The sequence below is a fragment of the Rana temporaria genome, chromosome 9, assembly GCF_905171775.1.
Source record: "Rana temporaria chromosome 9, aRanTem1.1, whole genome shotgun sequence".
In the NCBI taxonomy this organism is placed as follows: Eukaryota; Metazoa; Chordata; class Amphibia; order Anura; family Ranidae; genus Rana; species Rana temporaria.
This window is the reverse complement of record NC_053497.1, coordinates 85,890,367-85,911,437: the sequence shown is the minus strand read 5'-3', so window position 1 is coordinate 85,911,437 and position 21,071 is coordinate 85,890,367. Positions and strand designations below refer to the sequence as shown.

The following is a 21,071-nucleotide window of genomic DNA, read 5'->3' as shown; positions in this document are numbered from 1 at the left end:
ATATATATATATATATATATATATATATATATATATATATATATTTTTTTTTTTTTTTCCCCATTTGAATTTTGTTTCACTGCAAAAAATTTACCAAACATGATCAGGACTTTAATATGACAACAGATGCTGTAACAAATACACAGCAACCGTTTCAAAGGTACACACACTGTGCATATTGTGACAGTATGCGAGGTGCGATACATGATCATAGGTACATTTCACCTCGCATACGTTCCATTATGAGAGACTGAACCGGAATCCATTCCGGGTTTTACAGCCTCTGGGCCTGGCTAGGATTCCGGTCCGGATGTTTGGGTCCACTGGAGTCCACAATCAGCTGGACTTTAAATGTCCAGGAAGAGAGCACAACAGGGCTCTGGCTTGAAACTCAGGAAGGGACCTGAGTGAGGGGAGCGCTGAGTGCTGGATTGAAAAGGTTTGCTTTACTGCATGTTTTGTGGGTGTCAGGGACTAGCCCCACACTGTATAGAGAGGAGATCCTGTTTGTTTAGTTTAACGCCGGACGGCAAGGATTTAATTTACTGTTTTGTTTATTTTAATCTGCAAACCGTTTATAAATAAAATCTGGCATCCGCCAGACTTAAAAGAAAGTGCCTGCTTACAGACTGTGATTTCAGAAAAGGTGATCCCCCACGAGCTAATCCCTCACACGTGGTGGATTCAGCGGGCACTTTTCTGAAAATGGAAGAAATATTAAAGGCCCTGCTACAGGCCAATGCAGCCCAGCGGGAAACCAACCGCCAAGTCGCAGAGGCCGCTGCAGCACAACAGGCTGCCCAGCAGGAGATAAACCGCCAAGTCGCAGAGGCCGCTGCAGCACAACATCGCCAAGTCGCAGAGGCCGTTGCAGCACAACACGCTGCCCAGCAGGAGATGAACCGACAGTTCGCCGAAGCTCTGGTGGAACTGAAAAAGGGGTCCGCACCTCCGGTGTTAGCGGAACCAAAGATTGTACGTGCTTCCTACCACCTGCAAAAGATGACACCGGCGGATGATGTTGAGGCGTACATGGCGACTTTCGAGAGAGTCGCTGACCGCGAAGGATGGCCAAAAGAGCAGTGGGCGGGACTATTGGCCCCATTCCTAACAGGAGAACCCCAAAAGGCCTATTTTGACCTAGAACCAGATAAGGCCCAGGACTATGAGACTCTAAAGACAGAAATACTCGCACGCTTGGGTGTCACCATGGCAGTCCGGGCCCGGCGCGTGCATCAGTGGTCCTATTCCAGCAACAAGCCACATCGGTCACAAATGTTTGACCTGGTCCACCTCACCAGGAAGTGGTTGCAGCCAGAGACTCTGACCAGCCCCCAGATTGTGGAGCGTGTGGTAATGGACCGGTACCTGCGTGCGCTCCCTGCTACCCTGAGAAAGTGGGTCGGACAGGGGGACCCCAACACTGCAGCCCAAATGGTGGACCTAGTGGAGAGGTACAGTGCTACTGAGGACTTGATAAACCCACCTACGCCCCACTTCGGTGTGTCTCGGGGTGCAAGATCTCCCAACGGTTCGGGTAAGACTGTTCCGGGGTTCAAGAGTTTGGGGAGAGTGGATAAGACTGTTGTTACAGCAGATGAGACTGTAGGTCCTAGACCTGGAGACTGGCCAAAGAAGCCAGGAAGGTTTTTGGGACCGTTAAAAGGACTGGGGGTAGGGCAAATACGGTGTTTTCGTTGCCATGCATTAGGCCATATTGCTGCAGATTGCCCTCTAAATGATGAACCTATGCAGTGTGATTATGTTGATAGGGTAAGACGCATTTCTCTGTTTGCACAGGTCGCATGTGTTGCGACAAGTCAGAGTCGCCTTGAAAAACAAATGTGCGTTATTTCAATAGATGGCAAGCCTCTTACAGCCCTGCTAGACTCTGGTAGTGTGGTGACCTTAGTCAGGAGTGCGTGTGTAGACCCCGCAAAACTACACCCCAGTTGTATTGGGGTAATATGCATCCATGGGGACACTCGGGACTACCAGACAGCGGTGGTTGAGGTTGATACCCCCTGGGGCTGTGTAACACATTCAGTGGGGGTGGTACCTTCACTGCTCCATGAAGCCTTAGTGGGGAGAGACTTTCCTCATTTTTGGAAGTTATGGGAGAGTGAAGGGAGGCCCGTAGATAGCGCTCCCCCTACTGGGGAAACACGGGAACTCTCACCAGACCCGTTTTGCCAAAGGGAAGGGCAGGCTGTTGGTGGGATCGAGGAGGCCGGAGATCCTCCACCATTCCTTGCCATGGCTGGGGAACCGGAGGACTTAGAAGCTAGCACCCAGCCTGAGGGTAACGAACAGGAAACCTCGCCTGACCCTGACATGGAGAGTAGCCAAAATGTGGTACCCGACTTGGAGGTCAGGAGGGAGGATTTCTGTACCGAGCAGCTGCGAGAGCCCACCCTCATGAATGCCAGGGAAAATGTTAAGGTGTTGGATGGGGAACCGGTGGATCCTAATTGGGTGGTGTCCTTTCCCTACATGGCAATTAAAAACAATTTGTTATATCGGGTGATAAAACATAGAGAGGAAGAGGTAGAACAGCTACTGGTTCCCAAACCCTTTCGCAGGGTGGTGCTAGACCTGGCTCATGGTCACGTAATGGGGAGACATCTCGGGGTCGAAAAAAACAGGGAGAGAATCACCCAAAGATTCTTCTGGCCCGGTTTGCATGCAGAGGTCAAGGAGTACTGTGAATCGTGCCCCGAGTGCCAAATGTCAGCACCATCGCCCCATTTTCGCAGCCCCCTTGTTCCTCTACCAATAATTGAGGTCCCCTTTGAAAGGATTGGCATGGACCTGGTGGGGCCGGTCGTGAAATCTGCCCGAGGTCACCAGCATATTCTGGTGATCCTGGACTATGCGACTCGCTATCCTGAGGCCATACCCTTGCGTAACACCTCCGCCAAGGTTATTGCCAAGGAATTAGTCCAGGTGTTTAGTCGGGTGGGGATCCCAAAAGAGATCTTGACCGATCAAGGCACCCCTTTTATGTCAAGGGTTACCAAGGAATTGTGTAGATTGTACAAAATCTCCCATCTCCGTACTTCTGTCTACCACCCCCAGACAGATGGTCTGGTCGAAAGGTTTAATAAAACATTGAAGAGTATGTTGAAAAAGGTGGTCGACAAGGATGGGAGAGACTGGGATTTTTTGCTACCATATCTCATGTTTGCCATACGAGAGGTTCCACAGGCCTCCACAGGCTATTCCCCCTTTGAGCTCTTGTATGGTAGGCATCCCAGGGGCCTGCTAGATATTGCTAAAGAAACGTGGGAAGGAGAGGTCAGTCCATATAGGAGCATCATAGAGCATGTCTCCTTGATGCAGGACCGAATCGCAGCCGTTCTGCCCCTAGTACGGGAACATATGGAGCGAGCCCAGGAGGCCCAAAGGAGGGTCTATAACCGGGGTGCCAAGGTCCGTACTTTCAACCCGGGGGACAGAGTGTTGGTACTGGTTCCCACGGTAGAAAGCAAGTTTTTAGCCAAGTGGCAGGGTCCCTTTGAGGTTGTCCAAAGGGTGGGGGAGGTAAACTACAAAGTCTACCAGCCAGGGAAAAGGAAACCACACCAAATTTACCATGTAAATCTCTTAAAGCCCTGGAAGGACCGAGAGACTTTACTGGCCACGTCCCCACTTCCAACAGACCGGATACCCGTGATACCTGACGTTCCCATCACGGATTCCCTGTCCGTAGCACAACAAAGTGACGTTAGGGCATTCGTGCAGAAAAAGAGACTTTTTCTCCCCCTTACCCGGACTGACCAACACAATCCAACATGACATAGTGACGGAACCAGGGGTTCGGGTAAATGTAAAACCATATAGAATTCCAGAGGCCCGGCGAGAGGCAGTTGCGGAAGAAATAAAAAATATGTTAGAGTTGGATGTGATCGAGGAGTCTCACAGTGAGTAGTCAAGTCCCATAGTGCTGGTCCCAAAACCTGATGGCAGTATTAGGTTTTGTAATGATTTTAGAAAACTTAACAGTGTGTCCAAATTTGACGCCTACCCGATGCCCCGGGTCGACGAACTTGTGGACAGGTTGGGACAGGCTCGCTACATAACGACCCTAGACCTAACGAAAGGTTATTGGCAGATACCGCTTACTGAATTGGCCAAGGAGAAGACTGCCTTTTCCACTCCTGAGGGCTCGTTTCAGTATAAGCGGATGCCGTTTGGTCTGCACGGAGCCCCTGCATCATTCCAGCGAATGATGGACAACATTTTGAGACCACATCGCTCGTATGCAGCGGCGTACTTGGACGATGTGGTCATCCACAGCCCAGATTGGGAATCGCACCTGCTCCGTGTACAAGCGGTCGTAGATTCCCTTAGGGAAGCACGTCTCACGGCCAATCCAAAGAAATGTGCCATAGGCCTGGAGGAGGCCAAATACCTTGGGTACATTATTGGCCGGGGGATGGTCAAGCCGCAGACCAATAAGATTGAGGCAATTCAAAAATGGCCCCAACCAGTCAATAAAAAACAAGTGAGGGCCTTCCTGGGCATTACAGGCGTTTTATACCCAATTTTGCCACCATTGCCGCCCCCTTGACCGATCTAACGAAGGGTAAGGGGTCGGTCATGGTCAAATGGAACCCCGAAGCCGAGGGGGCATTTCAGAAGTTAAAACAGGCTCTTTGTATGGTACCCGTACTAGTAACCCCGGATTTTAGCCAGGAGTTTGTTATACAGACGGATGCCTCTGAGGTAGGACTAGGGGCCGTACTGTCACAGATCAGGGATGGTGAGGAGCACCCAGTGGTATACCTGAGCAGGAAGCTGAACAAGCACGAGAAAAATTATGCCATCGTAGAAAAGGAGTGTCTCGCCATTAAGTGGGCCTTAGACTCCCTGAGGTATTACCTACTGGGAAGGTCATTTAAGCTGGTCACAGACCATGCTCCCCTGAAGTGGATGTGTGACAACAGGGAGAAAAATGCTCGTGTGACAAGGTGGTTCCTGGCTCTACAGCCTTTTAAATTTGCGGTGGAGCACAGGCCAGGGAAGCTCCAAAATAATGCAGATGCCCTCTCCCGTGTGCACTGTATGGTTGGGTCAAGTGCTCAGCCGCAGGGGCTTGAGCAGAGGGGGAGGATATGTGACAGTATGCGAGGTGCGATACATGATCATAGGTACATTTCACCTCGCATACGTTCCATTATGAGAGACTGAACCGGAATCCATTCCGGGTTTTACAGCCTCTGGGCCTGGCTAGGATTCCGGTCCGGATGTTTGGGTCCACTGGAGTCCACAATCAGCTGGACTTTAAATGTCCAGGAAGAGAGCACAACAGGGCTCTGGCTTGAAACTCAGGAAGGGACCTGAGTGAGGGGAGCGCTGAGTGCTGGATTGAAAAGGTTTGCTTTACTGCATGTTTTGTGGGTGTCAGGGACTAGCCCCACACTGTATAGAGAGGAGATCCTGTTTGTTTAGTTTAACGCCGGACGGCAAGGATTTAATTTACTGTTTTGTTTATTTTAATCTGCAAACCGTTTATAAATAAAATCTGGCATCCGCCAGACTTAAAAGAAAGTGCCTGCTTACAGACTGTGATTTCAGAAAAGGTGATCCCCCACGAGCTAATCCCTCACAATATCCATTTGTACGTTAAACAGTTCCAAAGAGGCAGCACAGTTCTACCCTCTGGCATGGGCATGAACAGCAAATGACGGTTCTACACTGGCTGGTCTCAATCGCATCTATAAGAAGAGACCTGTTCCACCTCTAACGGATCATTTTTAAACACGGGTGTATTTCATCATGTAGCCAACATAGCAGAACGTTCTGCAACAATATGAGATTTTCAAACATGTGGAAATATTTCCGTGATCCTAAGAGCTGTTGCACCTGAGCGCTCATTTTTATAACTACATGTGGTTTAATATGCTCCCTGAAATGATTTATCATTGGCCACACATATTAAAGTAGTAATAAACCCCAAACCAAAAATGCTATATATTACAGCTTACCAATCATTAGATGCGGTGACTGCATTTGTTTTCTATTTTCACCTGATCTGGCCAGTAATGCACCCCCTGTATTAGAGTGCCCCCACTCAGGATGAAGGAGCACAGGGGGCACCTTTGGACAGCAGTGATGTTATTCTGGGAGGGGAGTGTTTGATGTACTAGCAGATTTAAATACACTAAGAAATTGAAGCCAAACTTCAGCTACTGTATAAGAAGTTACACCAAACAGTTTTTCCCCCCCCTTTGGAATAAAGGTTTTACATAAATAAAAAAAAGCTGATTGAAAATTGTAAGTATCCCTGTCGGTGTTAAATGGTTTGTCTCAATCTTGTAACTGCTACATCAGCCAAAGAGCTTGTTCTGTTAAATAACAGACTTACTGGCCAGATCCCCAGATGAAAATAAAGGGAAGATAGCCTAAAAGAGAACATTAATGCAGCCATCACATCTAAGAATTGGTAAACTGCAATATAGTAAAATTTTGAGTCTAATGCCACTTCAATCACGGACCATTTTGGTGGTCAAAGACCAGGCTACTTTTTGCGATTCAGCACTGTGTCGCTTTAACTGACAATTGCACAGTCTTGCAACGTGGCTCCCAAACAAAATGGATGTCATGTTTTTCCGCCAAACAGAGATTTCTTTTGGTGGTATTTGATCACCTCTGCGATTTCTTTTTTTACGCCAAAAAAAAAAAAAAAAGCTAAAATTTTGAAAAAAAAATCTATATTTTTTTACTTTTTGCTATAATAAATATAATTTTCAGCAACAAAGAACACTTTATTGCTCATGCATTACCATTACTGGTATGTCTTTAACCGATGCACTACTGCACTACTGCTACCTCTCAAATAAAACCGTAATGTTTGAGGTCACCAAATTCAAGTTTGGAATTGATCGATCACTGAAGATAATGGCAGTTCAAAGTACTGACATGAGGTTCACTACAATACAGATATGTGACACTTGAGCTAAAGGTTACCATACACAGTACAATCTGACCATACAATCAACTTTGGAGTTACCAAATGATTTAATAGGAGCACCTACCTAATCTAACCAATATGTATCCACTCAGGCAGGCCCTTGAACTACAGTTTTGATAGATATAAAAGCAGATTGTAACGTGTGTGTGGTGACCTTAAAGTGGTCGTAAAGACAGAAGGTGCAGTAAGAAAAACCATCTTTGTTGTGCAGCAGCCCCCCCCCCCCCCCCCAATACTTTACCTGAGCCCTAGATCCAGTGATGTTGCAGGAGAGACTCGGCTGCCCGGTACTCTCCTCGCCTCATTGGCTGAGAACGCCATTGGCTCCTTCTGCTGTCAAAGTAAGTGGGCCAATGGGAAGAGGGGGGCTATGGCTCGGTTCTAGTGCCCCATAGTAAGCCGCTTGCTGTGGGGGCACGAGAGCCAAAGAGGGACTCCAGAAAAGGAGGATTGGGGCTGCTCTGTGCAAAACCACTACACAGAACAGGTAAGTATAACATGTTTGTTATTTTTACCAAAAAAAAACCAACTGGACTTTAGTATCACTTTAAGGGCTTTTAGGCTGCACCCCTACTCTGAATATAGCTGTATATAATATTGCAGTGTTACTAGTATTTTTTATAAATCTTTAGTTCCTCTGACTGGATCAGCCATTCACTCAATGCCCCCCCCCCCCCCCCCCCCATGGCAAAACTGCAGCATATGAATACAAAACTGTCGTAAGAAACTAGTAAAGCATGAAGTAGGATTAAATGCTGTACAAGGGTCTCCTAGAATCAGATGACATCGATCTGATACTTAGAATGAGGTTTTCTTATTGGTGGAGGTGTTCTTTAAACACATGGCAAAGCAAAAAGGGAGGTCCTCTTTAAAAATCTGTGAATAAAATCACAATTAGTCAGTCATAGATCAGTCTTCCAAAAAATAAATACTATGATCTCCCAGTACACCTACATGTAAGGTATACAAGTACAAATGTAGCATTACAGTATTCTCCTGTCCTCCGGGTTTAGCTTTTTAAAGACGTTTTTCTGTTTTCGATGTTCTTTTGCCAGAGAAACTTGCGCAGTTCTTGCAGTTCCCAGGGCCCCAGACTCTGATCCACTCCCGGCATCAGCTGGTTGCTGAGCGGAGATACAAGGTAACCATTTTGATACAGAAAGTACCGTTTGCAGCATTCAAAAGTGCTGAACATTAAACCATAACACGGAAAAATCTAAAAACAAATAAAAAAGAAAAAAGAAACATTAGTGGGTAAAAAATGTGGTCTGTTATTATCAATATCTGTGATTGCAATTACAACATGTGAAAGGTAAAGATCCAGGAAAACTATACAGAATGGTTCTAGGAGAACCTTTCCATGGCAGAAACATGCTGAGGAAGAGAGAAAATGGTTATTTATACAATTTTCTTCCATCATTTTCCCTTAGATTTATCAAAACTATACAATAAGAGGTCAAACCTACACACGTTCAATTTGTATTCAATCAGACAGGACCTTGCACTACATAGTTGAAGGTAAATCTAAAGGAGGTTGAATAAGAACATTGTATAATGTTTGACCAGCTTAAAGTGATCATAAAAGGAAAATGTTTATAAAAGGTTTTACTGACCTCCTCTGTGCAGTGGTTTTGCACTGAGCAGCCCTGACCCTCTTCTTCTCAGGTTCCCTGCTGATGCTCTGGGCCCCTCCCCCTTGCCAAGTGCCCCCATAGCAAGCCGCTTACTGTGGGGGCACTCGTGGGTTCTTGCTCCCGAGCTGGCTCTCCACGTCCATGAGACACAGAGCGAGGCTCAGCCCTGCCCCTGCCAAAGCCAATGGCTTCTGCATCTCAGCCAATCAGAAGGGAGAGACCCGGGAGAGCCTCGGGTCTCCTGTGCATCGGTGGATTGAGATCGGGCTTAAGTCTTAGGCCTCGTACACACGATAGGTTAACCAGAGGACCACGGTCTGATTGACCGTTTTCATCGGTCCAAACCGATCGTGTGTAGGCCCCATAGATATTTAACCATAGGTTAAAAAAAAAGCCAACTTGCTTTAAATTTAACCTATGAATTCCTAACCGATGGGAAAAAAATGATCGTTAGTAGGCACAACCATCAGTTAAAAATCGACACATGCTCAGAATCAAGTCGACGCATGCTTGGAAGCTTTGAACTTATTTTTTTTCAGCACGTTGTTGTGTTTTACGTCACCGCGTTCGGACACAATCGGTTTTGATGGTGTGCAGGCACGATGGACCATCAGTCAGCTTTATCGGTTAACCTATGACAACGGTCCATCAGACCGTTCTCATCGGATGGACTGATCGTGTGTACGAGGCTTTAGGGGGGCTGAGGGGCAGCTGCACACTGAAGTTTTTTTTACCTTCATGCATAGAGTGCATAAAAGGTAAAAAACCTCCAGCCTTAACTACCACTTTAAGGCTTTCACAGTCTTGAGAGTGTGAATATTCATGAAGGCAGAGTGCCGGTCTTACAAGTTCAACTGAATGAGGAGTGGAAGGGCAGGGAGGCTGGCACAAGCTTATCATGGCTTAAAGCGGAAGTAAACCCATCCATAAAACAGTTTCATTTACGGCACGTCCTGGAAATGTAAAGCCTCGTACACATGATTGGATTTCTATCGGACAAATTGGTGGAATTTTGTGCGAAGGGCGTTGAACTTGGTATGCATACAGACGGCAGAACTTTTTCAGCCGACATGCACGAAACAACGTGGTTTTTCAGCTCTTTAGCTAATGTTGTCTAATGGTTGCCATTGGTTCTGAGCACGCGTGTTTGTACTTTAGATTTTTTTTCCAACGGGCTTGTGTACATAATCCGACAAGACACATTTGTTGTCGGAAATTTTGAAAGCATGCTATAAAACATTTGTCGGACATTCCGGCAACAATTGTCCGATGGATCGTAAACGATCAGATTTTGCGACAAAACCCTGCCATCACACATTTGTTACAACAAACAAAAGTCACTGCCCCTACCTATGACTGGTCTATACAATAAGGAGTGCTGGAAAGGGTGCATATACATACAAAAACATAGAATATCCAGGCTCAAACTTACCGACCAATCAGCAACCAACCAAATTCACCTGTCTAACAGCGTGCGTTAAAAACAGAGGTTTAGTTGCACGCATTTGCAAATGCATGTGTAAGCTGCAGGCCCCATCAAGGCTCTCTGTATACTGCACTCCTAACTATAACATTGCATTTTAAGTCGGTAAGTTTGAGCCTGGATATTCTATGTTTTTGTATGTATATGCGCCCTTTCCAGCGCTCCTTATTGTATAGACCAGTCATAGGTAGGGGCAGTGACTTTTGTTTGTTGTATTTATGTCATTGTTGGTAGGCAGCGCACTGGGACCTTTGCTTCCATGTGCCGAGTGTGCAGTGTGCTCCTGCCCCTTTAATGAGGCCTGGGCTACCCCCAGTCACCTGCCCCTTATCTATCCATCAGCAGTCATGTGCTCCTACTGAGGAGACTTAAAAAGCAATGTTATAGTTAGGACTGCAGTATACAGAGTGCCTTGACGGGGCCTGCAGCTTACACATGCATTTGCAAATGTGTGCAACTAAACCTCTGTTTTTAACGCACACTGTTAGACAGCTGAATTTGGTTGGTTGCTGATTGGTCGGTAAGTTTGAGCCTGGATATTGTATGTTTTTGTATCACACATTTGTTGTCGGAAAATCTGATCGTGTGTACGAGGCTTAACACTCCCATTGGTTGTGCTCTCAACCAAACTGTCGAACCATCCAATGGCTGGTGTCATAACTGATCAGATGTGCAGCATCATGGCAGTTGTAGATTAAACAGAGGCAAAGATGGCAGTTTACTTACACTTAAAAAAAAAACAAAAAAAAAAAAACAACAATAGTGAATGGGAAAGGGTTTGTATAAATCAGTCGGACAGCTAGTGTCCCATATGCAAGGTCAGACATAAGATGTGCGTGCACCCACAGCTCAACCTGATATCTTTTAGATCATAATCATGAGTACTTTTATTGTTGTTGAAATGAGGCCTTACTTAAAAGTGATTGTAAAGGTTTTTTTTTTCCATGGGGGCACTCGCGTGGGCGCCCTCCCGAGTCCTGCTGCTGCGTCCATTGTCACAGACAGCAGAACTCAAAAAGGGGGGGGGCATAGGGTGGGACTTTAGATGAGGCAAGTGATAGGAACTACCACAGGCCTCCATCCCTGTAAATGGATAAAAGGGGGGGAGGTTTTGGGACTCCCCCCCCCCCCCCCTTTTTTGACACTATGCAGGGATGGAGATGCATTTCAGGAGTGGAATAAAGTGCCTCCACAGATCTACCACCGGCAGTTAAATTTGCATTGTCATTTTTGACTAGCTGACCCAGTTTGATGTGGTCCGCCTTTAGTTTGGTGGTGTTTTGGTTTGGTAGGCATGTTTGGTTCCTCTCCTGCATTTCTTTTGTTTTTCCAGTGCTCTTTTTTGCCAAACTATAGGTAGGGGCGGGCTTAGGAGATCACCTGCCCCCTATCTATTGATTAGCACACCTGTGCTCCTTTTTAGGAGACTTTAAATTCATAGTTAGGACTGCAGCACACAGGGTGCCTTGACGATGGCGCTGCAGCTTACTACAGGTATTTGCAAATGCTTGCAACTAAACCTCTGTTTTTAAATGCATACAGCTAGACAGATCAATTTGGTTTAGTGCTTTTTTGTTGGTAACTTTGAGCCTGGCCATTATGGAAAAAATTTTTATATTATATTTTTATATATATATATATATATATATATATATATATATATATATATATATATATATATATATATATATATATATATAATCGCATACTGCTAAAAACGCATCTCATTTAAAGTCCCAAAACCTCCCCCCCTTTTATGCAGAACTCAGGACTGGCTCCCGTGTCACTGGATTTGATTGACAGCAGTGGGAGCCAATGGCTCCTGCTGCTATCAATCTGTCCAATGAGGACAGAGACAGAGGCTGGAGCTGCTGGGTTCGTTCTCGTCAATGGAATGATCGGGTTCAGGTAAGAAAAAGAGGGGATCTGGGGGCTGCTACAGCTCAGGTTTTTCACCTTAATGCATTCTATGCATTAAGGTGAAAACGTCTCGAATTTACAACTCCTTTAATTTGCTTATAGATTTCAGTGGGCGGTCAGACACAACACACATTCCGATCACTCTCAAACATCACCATTATTTACTGGGCATATAAATCCAAGGTCCGACTTGGCCCAAAACACAACATGGTTACCTGTGCAGCTCTTTAAAAAGAAAAAGCAGTTTCGGCTGCTATATGCACTTGATTTTTGACACTGTCCCTCACAAAACATACTCCGTTTCTAATTCAGTGTCATTCCTCTTCTGAGCTGAATGACACCCAGTGTCATTTAGCCTACGTCCTGTGAGCCCAGGCCTTAAAAAGCCTTGTAGAAATACACTCAGCTCCTAATTCCCTATTGTGAACCAACAATATATTGGGTTTGATTTACTAAAACTGGCGCGTGCAAAATCTGGTGTAGCTGTCCATGGTAGCCAGATAACAACTTCAGCTTGCTCACTTAAAGCGGAGGTTCCGTGGTTTCTCGAATTTTTGTTAGTATGTGCAATGCTTAGTAATAGAGATAAGTATGTGCAATGCTTAGTAATAGAGATGGCAATGTAGCACTCACTTGCTAGCCGCTTGTAAGAGCATCGGTTCGGTTTCCGTCATAAATAAGAAGTTTAAAAAATTAATCCAGGGGTTTTCCATCTTGCTTGTGGGCATTGTGAAGCCCACAAGCAAAGACTTCCTGGAATCGGTGATGCGAGTCACGTGACTCGCGACATAGCCATAAGTGTATTCTCACGCTATTTCAGATGGTCTCCTGTGAGTCTTTACACGTCACTCCCAGTAGACATTGCAGACAGCTCCCATAACGCACTGAGGCGTCAGGGAAAGGGAGTGACACGCCCACTCCCGCGGGAACAAGACCCGGAAGCAAAGCTAAATGCATCTGAATCAAGGTAATCGTAGACACCAAGAAAAAAAAAACCTGTGAATTTTACATTTATTAAAGTTGCGGTTCTTATTAATAGAATGTTCAAATTGAGGGAAAACCTCTGCTTTAAAGCAGAGGTCCACACCAAAATGGAACCTCTGCTTTTCGGAACCCTCCCCCCCTCCGGTGTCACATTTGGCACCTTTCAGGGGGAGGGGGGTGCAGATACCTGTATAATACAGGTATTTGCACCCACTCCTGGGCATAGACCCCCGCGGGAGTTACGCCACTTCCTGTCCCTGTCCCTCCGCTGTCTTCTGGGAAACACACAGGTCCCAGAAGACAGCAGGGACCAGTGAGGATGCGCAGCGCGACTCGCACATGCGCAGTAGGGAACTGGGAAGTGAAGCCACAATGCTTCACTTCCCGATTCCCTCGCCGAGGATGGCGGTGGGGGCAGCCGAGAGATTGAGGTAAGTGTCCATTTATTAAAAGTCAGCAGCTGCAGTATTTGTAGCTTCTGGCTTTTAATATTAATTTTTTTTTTTTTTTTTAGGCGGACCTCCGCTTTAAGCTTTGGCAAAAAACAAGAAAAACTGAAAGCGGATTTATTTCTATGCAGAGCTGCACCAGATTTTGCACTTTTTAGTTTTATTAAATCAACCCCATTGCCTTTTTTTTTTTTTTTTTGCCAAATCGCAAATCAGCCCTGACCAGTTTCCTTTTTCTGAAGTATAGGTATGCTCCACCTCTCCACAGCAGACAAGGAGGTTGTAATTTTAGGGTGCATTCACACTTCTGATTGCCGAGCGAGTGCATTCACATGCAAGAACCCCAGTGGGGGTTCCCATGATTAGCTGCGAGAGGAAGCTCCACTGAAAGCACTGGAAGGCTGTTGGCTCACACAGACAATTGCGCCCACATGTAAATCTGTTCTATACACAGGCAGTCTGGGGCTAGGACCGATCACTTGCATGCAATTACTGCATGAGCAGTGGAGCGCTTAGCTGCAGGAGCCGGCAGAATTCCATTGCTTTCAATAGGGCTGCGTTGTGCAGCTATTCACGGGAACCCCCGCTGGAGTTTTCGCATCCAATTGCTGAGCGGGTGGGTTCCCAAGAGTGAATGCACCCAAAAGAAGCAAGTTTATTTTGACTTATTAGATTACTTGAGATAACACAGGAACAGGACAGCTCTGAATTTCTGACAAGATCAACAGGTTTTTTTTGTTTTTACATTTGTTGGACAGATATAACAAAATGCATTAAATGGGATATTTACCAGACCAAATGAGAGCAAATAAGATGTTCACCGCAGCGTTTACATACACTTAAAAAACTAAAAAAACTAAAAGCAAACATACACTTAAAAAACTAAAAGCAAACATAAACAAAGTCACCTTCAGTAAATTCGCAGTCAATCCATTCCAAAGGCTCAGAATACCTTTTATCTTCACAATTTGTCTAAAACAATCAACTACTCCATTAAAGTGGACATCAACGCCCCCACAATGAGGAAGGATGTGGCTTTGTGCCTGCAGAAGAGAGAAGACATTTACATTCAATGTATACAGATAACGGCAAGTCTTTATCACAAGTCTATGCACTCACCACAAAAATAACCACAAAAGCCTCTAAAGTCAGCCATACATGGATTGAAATGTGACTGGATCCGGAGGGACCGGCCAAATCTCTGTATGGGGACAGTGGTGGTACAGAGGTTGATCTACTGATTGACTTCTGTATCCATGGCCAAGTGCCATATCAAACTTCCTGCAACTAAAACAGCAATAATACAGAATACAATGCATATAAACACGTACACTTACCTACAGTATCTCTAAAAAGTAAGTACATCCCTCACATTTTTGTAAATATTTTATTATATCTTTTCATGTGACAACACTGAAGAAATGACACTTTGCTACAATGTAAAGTAGTGCGTGAAAAGCTTGTATAACAGTGTACATTTACTGTCCCCTCAAAATAACTCAACACACAGTCATTAATGTCTAAACCGCTGGCAAACGTGAGTAGACCCCTAAGTGAAAATGTCCAAATTGGGACAATCACCCATTTTCCCTTCCCGGTTTAATGTGACTTGTTATGCCCCGTACACACGATCACTTTCTGTGATTGAAAAAAAATTAAATTTTTAAAAACGTCATTCAAAATGATCGTGTGTGGGCTAAACATAATTTTTTGTCTTCTGAAAAACGAGCAAAACATTTTTTTGAACATGCTTCGATTTTTTATGTCATTTTTTAAAATGTCATTTTTTGTGTCATAAAAAATGATCGTGTGTGGGCAAAAACAACGTTTTAAACCTGCACATGCCCAGAAGCAAGTTTTGAGACGGGAGGTAAAACTACCATTCATAATGGAGTAAGCACATTCATCACGCTGTAACAAACAAAAAAGCATGAAAAGTACCCAGCTAAAAGCAGCCTCAAGGCAAATAGAACTTCCCCTTTAGAGTGCCGTCGCTTTGTTCATCATTTTTCAAAATGGGGCAACATCATTTTTAATGATGAAGTTGGACTTTTTATTTTTTTTTCCATGATAAAAAATTACTTTTTTTCATCACAAAAAGTGATCGTGTGTACGTGGTATGAGTGTTACAAGGTCTCAGGTGTGAATGGGGAGCAGGTGTGTTAAATTTGGCATCGCTCCAACTCTCTCATACTGGTCACTGGAAGTTCAACATGGCACATCATGGCAAAGAACCGTCTGAGGGTCTGAAAAAAAAAAGAATTGTTGCTCTACATAAAGATGGTCTAGACTCTAGGCTATAAGAAGATTGCCAAGACCCTGAAACTGAGCTGCAGCATGGTGACCAAGAACATACAGCGGTTTAACAGCACAGGTTCCACTCAGAACAAGCCTCGTCATGGTTGACCAAAGCAGTTGAGTGCACATGCTCAGCATCATATCCAGAGGCTGTTTTTGGGAATTAGACGTATGAGTGCTGCCAGCATTGCTGCAGAGGTTGAAGGGGTGGGGGGTCAGCCTGTCAGTGCTTAGACCATACGCTGCACACTGCATCAAATTTGTCTGCATGGCTGTCATCCCAGAAGGAAGCCGCTTTTAAAGATGAAGCACAGGAAAGTCTGCAGTTTTCTCAAGACAAGCAAACCAAGGACATGGATTACTGGAACCATGTCCTGTGGCCTGATGAGACCAAAATAAACTTATTTGGTTCAGATGGTGTCAAGTGTGTGTGGCAGCAACCAGGTGTACAAAGACAAGTGTGTCTTGCCTACAGTCAAGCATGGTAGTGGGGGTGTCATGGTCTGGGGCTGCATGAGTGCTGCCAGTGTCTTGTCGAGCTGGTTCTTCCATCGGATAGGCTCTTGCCTCGACTGCGCAGGCGCGGCGCAGTAGGAGGCCACGGAAATCTCCGAGCCTCAACAGCTGATTGTCAGCTGTAGACGAGCTCGCTCCTGATGCCCGATTATACACGCTTGGTAATACACGGCGCTCTATAGTACACGCAAGGGGCGGATGTGAGACGTGTATTTCATTGAGAAAACCATTCCCTCAGGCTTTCACATTGAGAATGCTGGGCAGGAGTTTTTCAGGCGGTATTTAGGCACTATTTTTAGCGCTAAACCGCCAGAAAAACTCCTCAGTGTGAAAGGGGCCTTAAAAGAATGTTGCGATACTTGACAGACTGCCTGTTTTTTTTGGATGTGGCTTCAGCAGAGAGAATTCTCTGCATAGAAAGATCGGGAAATACTTTGTCAAGAAAAAAAAATAAAAATAAATTGCGATAACAATTCTTGACGATTAATGGTGCAGCTCTAATAGGCAGCTTTAGAAAATCTGTCACAGTCGCTATTGTTCGTCCTCAAGATAAGGAGCACTTGCAGAGTTTGCTTGTGCCATTTAAGCCCCGGTGCATTGCCATGAATTGCGATTTGCCATGAAATGTGATGGTCCGCCTCCATCACATCCTATTGGCTCACTCCTGTCACGTGACATATTTAAACGTCATCAGTCTCAGCTAGGCTATCATAGGGAGAGGATCTCCTCTCCCTGTGATAGCTGAAGCTGCACGGAGCTGGTGCTATATGAGGCAGGAGAAAGCCCCTCAGGCTGTGTGTCGAGGTATATACATCATGCACAGCCTGTAACTGGGAGCAGGCAGTGCAGTAGTGTTGGGCTTGTGGTGTAACATATTACATATACTGTTAGGAAGGAGAAGCCAGTGTGATATGCACAGCTCTGTGAGGAGCAGCCTGTGTGCAGTGAGTGCATTGCTGGTGTAACAATGTATAGAAACAATGATCTCACACACATCTATAGGCTGCCTCTCCCCTCCTCCTGCTCTCAGGCTGTGTGGCCAGCAGCACACACACACACACACACACACACACACACACACACACCATGGGCAGCCTGTATAATGGAGCAGCCTCCCATCTGCCTGCCCCCCTCTCCTCTCTCTTGGCCCTTTGAAGAGCACGGGGACTGACCTCCCTGGGTGCGCGAGTAAGCTAAATTTACTACTGCGCATACAGGTCTACGCTAACAGCTCCGTGCAGCTTCAGCTATCACAGGGAGAGGAGATCCTCTCCCTATGATAGCCTAGCTGAGACTGATGACGTTTAAATATGTCACGTGACAGGAGTAAGCCAATAGGATGTGATGGAGGCGGACCATCACATTTCATGGCAAATCGCATTTCATGGCAATGCACCGGCACAAAAACGACTATGTTGGCAATGCATATATAATGGCTACTTTTAAGTCTGGCACACACTAGAAGTTTATTTATTTTTTTGTTTAACCCGGCAGGCTGAACGATAAAAAACATACAGATTACCATACTAACACATCTGATGTTAGTGCAGTGATCTCCCCCGCTGAGGTATTGTGTTCCAAAAGGGGGACTACACCTCCCCCTCTTCCTACCAGAACACACTGATCAGCCAATGGCTGCTGATCAGATGCTGGTTTTCCAGCATGCTTGCCCAACAGAAGCTGGTTGTGAGATCGGCTTCTGTCGGACGAGCAGCTGTACACACAAGCCGAAAGTCGGTCGCTTTCTGCCAAACTGACCGATTTCATCTGGAAAAGTAGAGAACAATGCCAGTGCACTCAATGAAGGTTTCTGGTAATCAAAAATATAGACTGTTAAAAATTATTATTGGCTTATTAAATAAGGCTCCTTTCATATTGCGGCAGGAGGTGCGGTGACAGTATAGTGCTGCTATTTTTAGCGGAATTGCGGCGGTATTCGGCCACTAGCGGTGCGTTTTAACCCCCGCTAGCGGCCGAAAAGGGATTCATACCGCTGGCAATGCACCTCTGCAGAGGCGCATTGCCGGCGGTATAGCCGTGGTTTCCCATTGCTTTCAATGGGAAGGAGCGTTAAACACACCGCTCCTCTCACCGCTCCAAAGATGCTGCTAGCAGGACTTTTGGAGCAGTCCTGCTAGCGCACTGCTTCAGTGTGAAAGCCCGAGGGCTTTCACACTTGAGAAAGAGCATCTGCTGATTAGGGTCGGTTTGCAGGCGCTATTCTTAGCGCAATAGTGCCTGCAACAGTGATGAAATGTGTAAAGTATAATCACTCCTGGCAAACAGACTACACTACAAAATAGTTTTTCTGATTGGTTGTTACAGGTTATTATGGTTTACATTTTTACATCAATGTACAAGCTGTATATATGCAATTTGCAATGGACATCTATCTTTAGCCAATAAGCGATACTGAACTACATCAGCTGATTAGCTGAAAAGAGTACACAATGTACAGTAATGTAGTATAATGTGTGTGCAGTGCTATGTCCTCCTTAGCTGCAAATAGCTGATTGCTACGCCCAGAACAGGTATTACCAGTTTAAAGCCGGCAGGACTCACACAGGCCGAGTTTATAGCCTGGAATAAATTATCAGAAACCTTTATTCCAAGCAAGGTCACTTATCAACAGCAAACTGATTATTTCCTGGAAGATGAAGCTACTTTTTTTTTTTATTATAGCGGTAGCTGGGATAGTTTGTATATATATATATATATATATATATATATATATATATATATATATATATATATATATATATATATATATATATATATATATATATATATTAATATATATTATATATTAATATATATATTAGTGCTGTCAGTTAAACGCGTTAACACAAACCCATTTTAACGCCGTCAACTTTTTTTTATCGCGTGATTAACGAGGTTCACCCTTTAAAACATTTTTTTTTTTGTCAGCACGTACCTCTTAACCCTTTCACGCCGACGGGACGCATATATGCGTCCTCGGTGTTCGGGGGTTATACCGGGATGATGCTTTGATTAACACTAGATCGGCAGTAAAACACCGATCAGAAATCCACGATTTCTTACTACAAAACGATCTAGACTGCCTCTTTATTACAGAAAGTTGGCTTTCAGACGACTGCAACACCATTCTCGGAGAACTGGTACCAGTAAATTATCGCATCTTAACGGAAAACAGAATAGGGCAAAGAGGAGAAGGCCTTGCGGTGATTCATAAGTCTCATATTGCAATCACTAAACCGGTCCTTCAAAATCCTCTACCGTTTATGGAAACCCTTACGCTTCAACTTCAAACTAACTCCCAGGAGACCGTTCACATTCTCCTCTGCTATAGGCCACCTGGGCCCAAATCGCAGTTGCTACCATCATTAACGGAGTTCATATCCACTTACTCCCTTAACAGCAATCATCTTTTGCTGCTCGGGGATTTCAATCTGTGGGCCAACTCCTCACAGGATCCCATCGCGGATGCCTGCATCGACCACCTGGAAGGGTTAGGACTACAGCTACTTATATGCGGACCCACGCATGCTTCAGGTCACACACTCGACCTAATTTTCAGACAAAATCTGAAAATAAACATTTTGGGTAATGAACCTTTGCCATGGACAGACCACCATGCAATTAGCTTCATAATTCCCAGAATTCCACTAGTTATAAAAGCACCCAAGCCGGTGACAATACACTGGGCTAGATCTCAGAAGAAGCTCCACTCGGAACTCTTCAAATCTACCCTGGGAAACCGAATTGGGGCTATTCCTCCTCAGCTAGCTGCCTCAGATACACTGGACGCCATAAATGCAGCTCTGCTACAGTCAGCCGACTTAGCAGCACCAAAGCGCAAAGTCCGCATCCGGGAAAAAAAGTCCAGCTGGTTCAATAACCAGCTGTCGCTACTGAAGCAAGAGCGCAGAAGGGCGGAAGCCGCCTGGAAAAGAAGCCCTTCGGAAGACCGCCTCAACATCTACAAAGCAATAACAACACGATATCACAAAGAAATCTTCAAAACCAAAAAACATCACTTTTCCATGGTGATTAACAACGCCATGAATCGCCCACGAGAACTCTTCAGGATGGTCACCCAGACCATGAATCCGGGATGTCTTGAAGTCCCCACTTCAGACACCCAAGAGTTCTGTAATGAACTATCGGATTTCTTCATCAACAAAATTGAAAGAATTCGGGTAAGTATTCTGCAAAACAATACTCCGCTCAGCCCCCTCTTCAATCAACTACAAAACACCGACAGAAACCCTCTACAATCAACAAAGTTCATTCTGGAACCAATCTCCGTCAATACCACCAAAAATATCATTGGTGCGTTGCGGAACAGCACAGCACCCAATGACATCATTCCCACCAAGCTACTGAAGGAATGTGCCGACATCCTGGCGCCTCCAATCACACAGCTTATAAATCAGTCATTTAAGGAAGGCATAGTGCCTTCCCTGCTGAAAGAGGGCACAATCCTGCCCATCTTGAAAAAACCTAATTTGGATCCCATGGACCCAACTCACCGCCGTCCCATAACAGGTCTAAATGCTCTCTCCAAGATAATGGAGAAAGTGGTGGTACAACAGCTGCAACAGCATCTGGATACCCACAACCTACTTGATCCATTTCAATCCGGTTTCCGTCCCGGACACGGGACGGAAACGGCCTTACTGAAAATATGGGACGATGCGCTCGAGGCCGCAGACTAAGGAGAATCTTGTCTCCTGGTTCTGCTGGACCTAAGCGCAGCCTTCGACACAGTAGACCATAAATTGTTACGGAGACGACTAGCAGAAGTCGCCAGAGTCGCAGAAGATGCT

General features: G+C 45.2%; 1 protein-coding gene across 1 annotated transcript in view; it reads right to left on the bottom strand.

Moving 5' to 3' along the window:
* Nucleotides 1-7,662: 7,662 nt before the first annotated feature.
* The window catches only part of SLC25A43 (solute carrier family 25 member 43), a 64,017-nt gene continuing 50,608 nt past the window's right edge, over nt 7,663-21,071 (bottom strand). Inside the window, exons 5-6 of the mRNA XM_040323832.1 lie at nt 14,355-14,489; nt 7,663-8,192 (exon numbers count right to left, since the gene is read on the bottom strand). Coding sequence (XP_040179766.1) covers nt 7,986-8,192; nt 14,355-14,489 — 342 coding nt within the window. The 3' untranslated portion in view covers nt 7,663-7,985. The remainder of the gene's footprint in view (nt 8,193-14,354; nt 14,490-21,071) is intronic.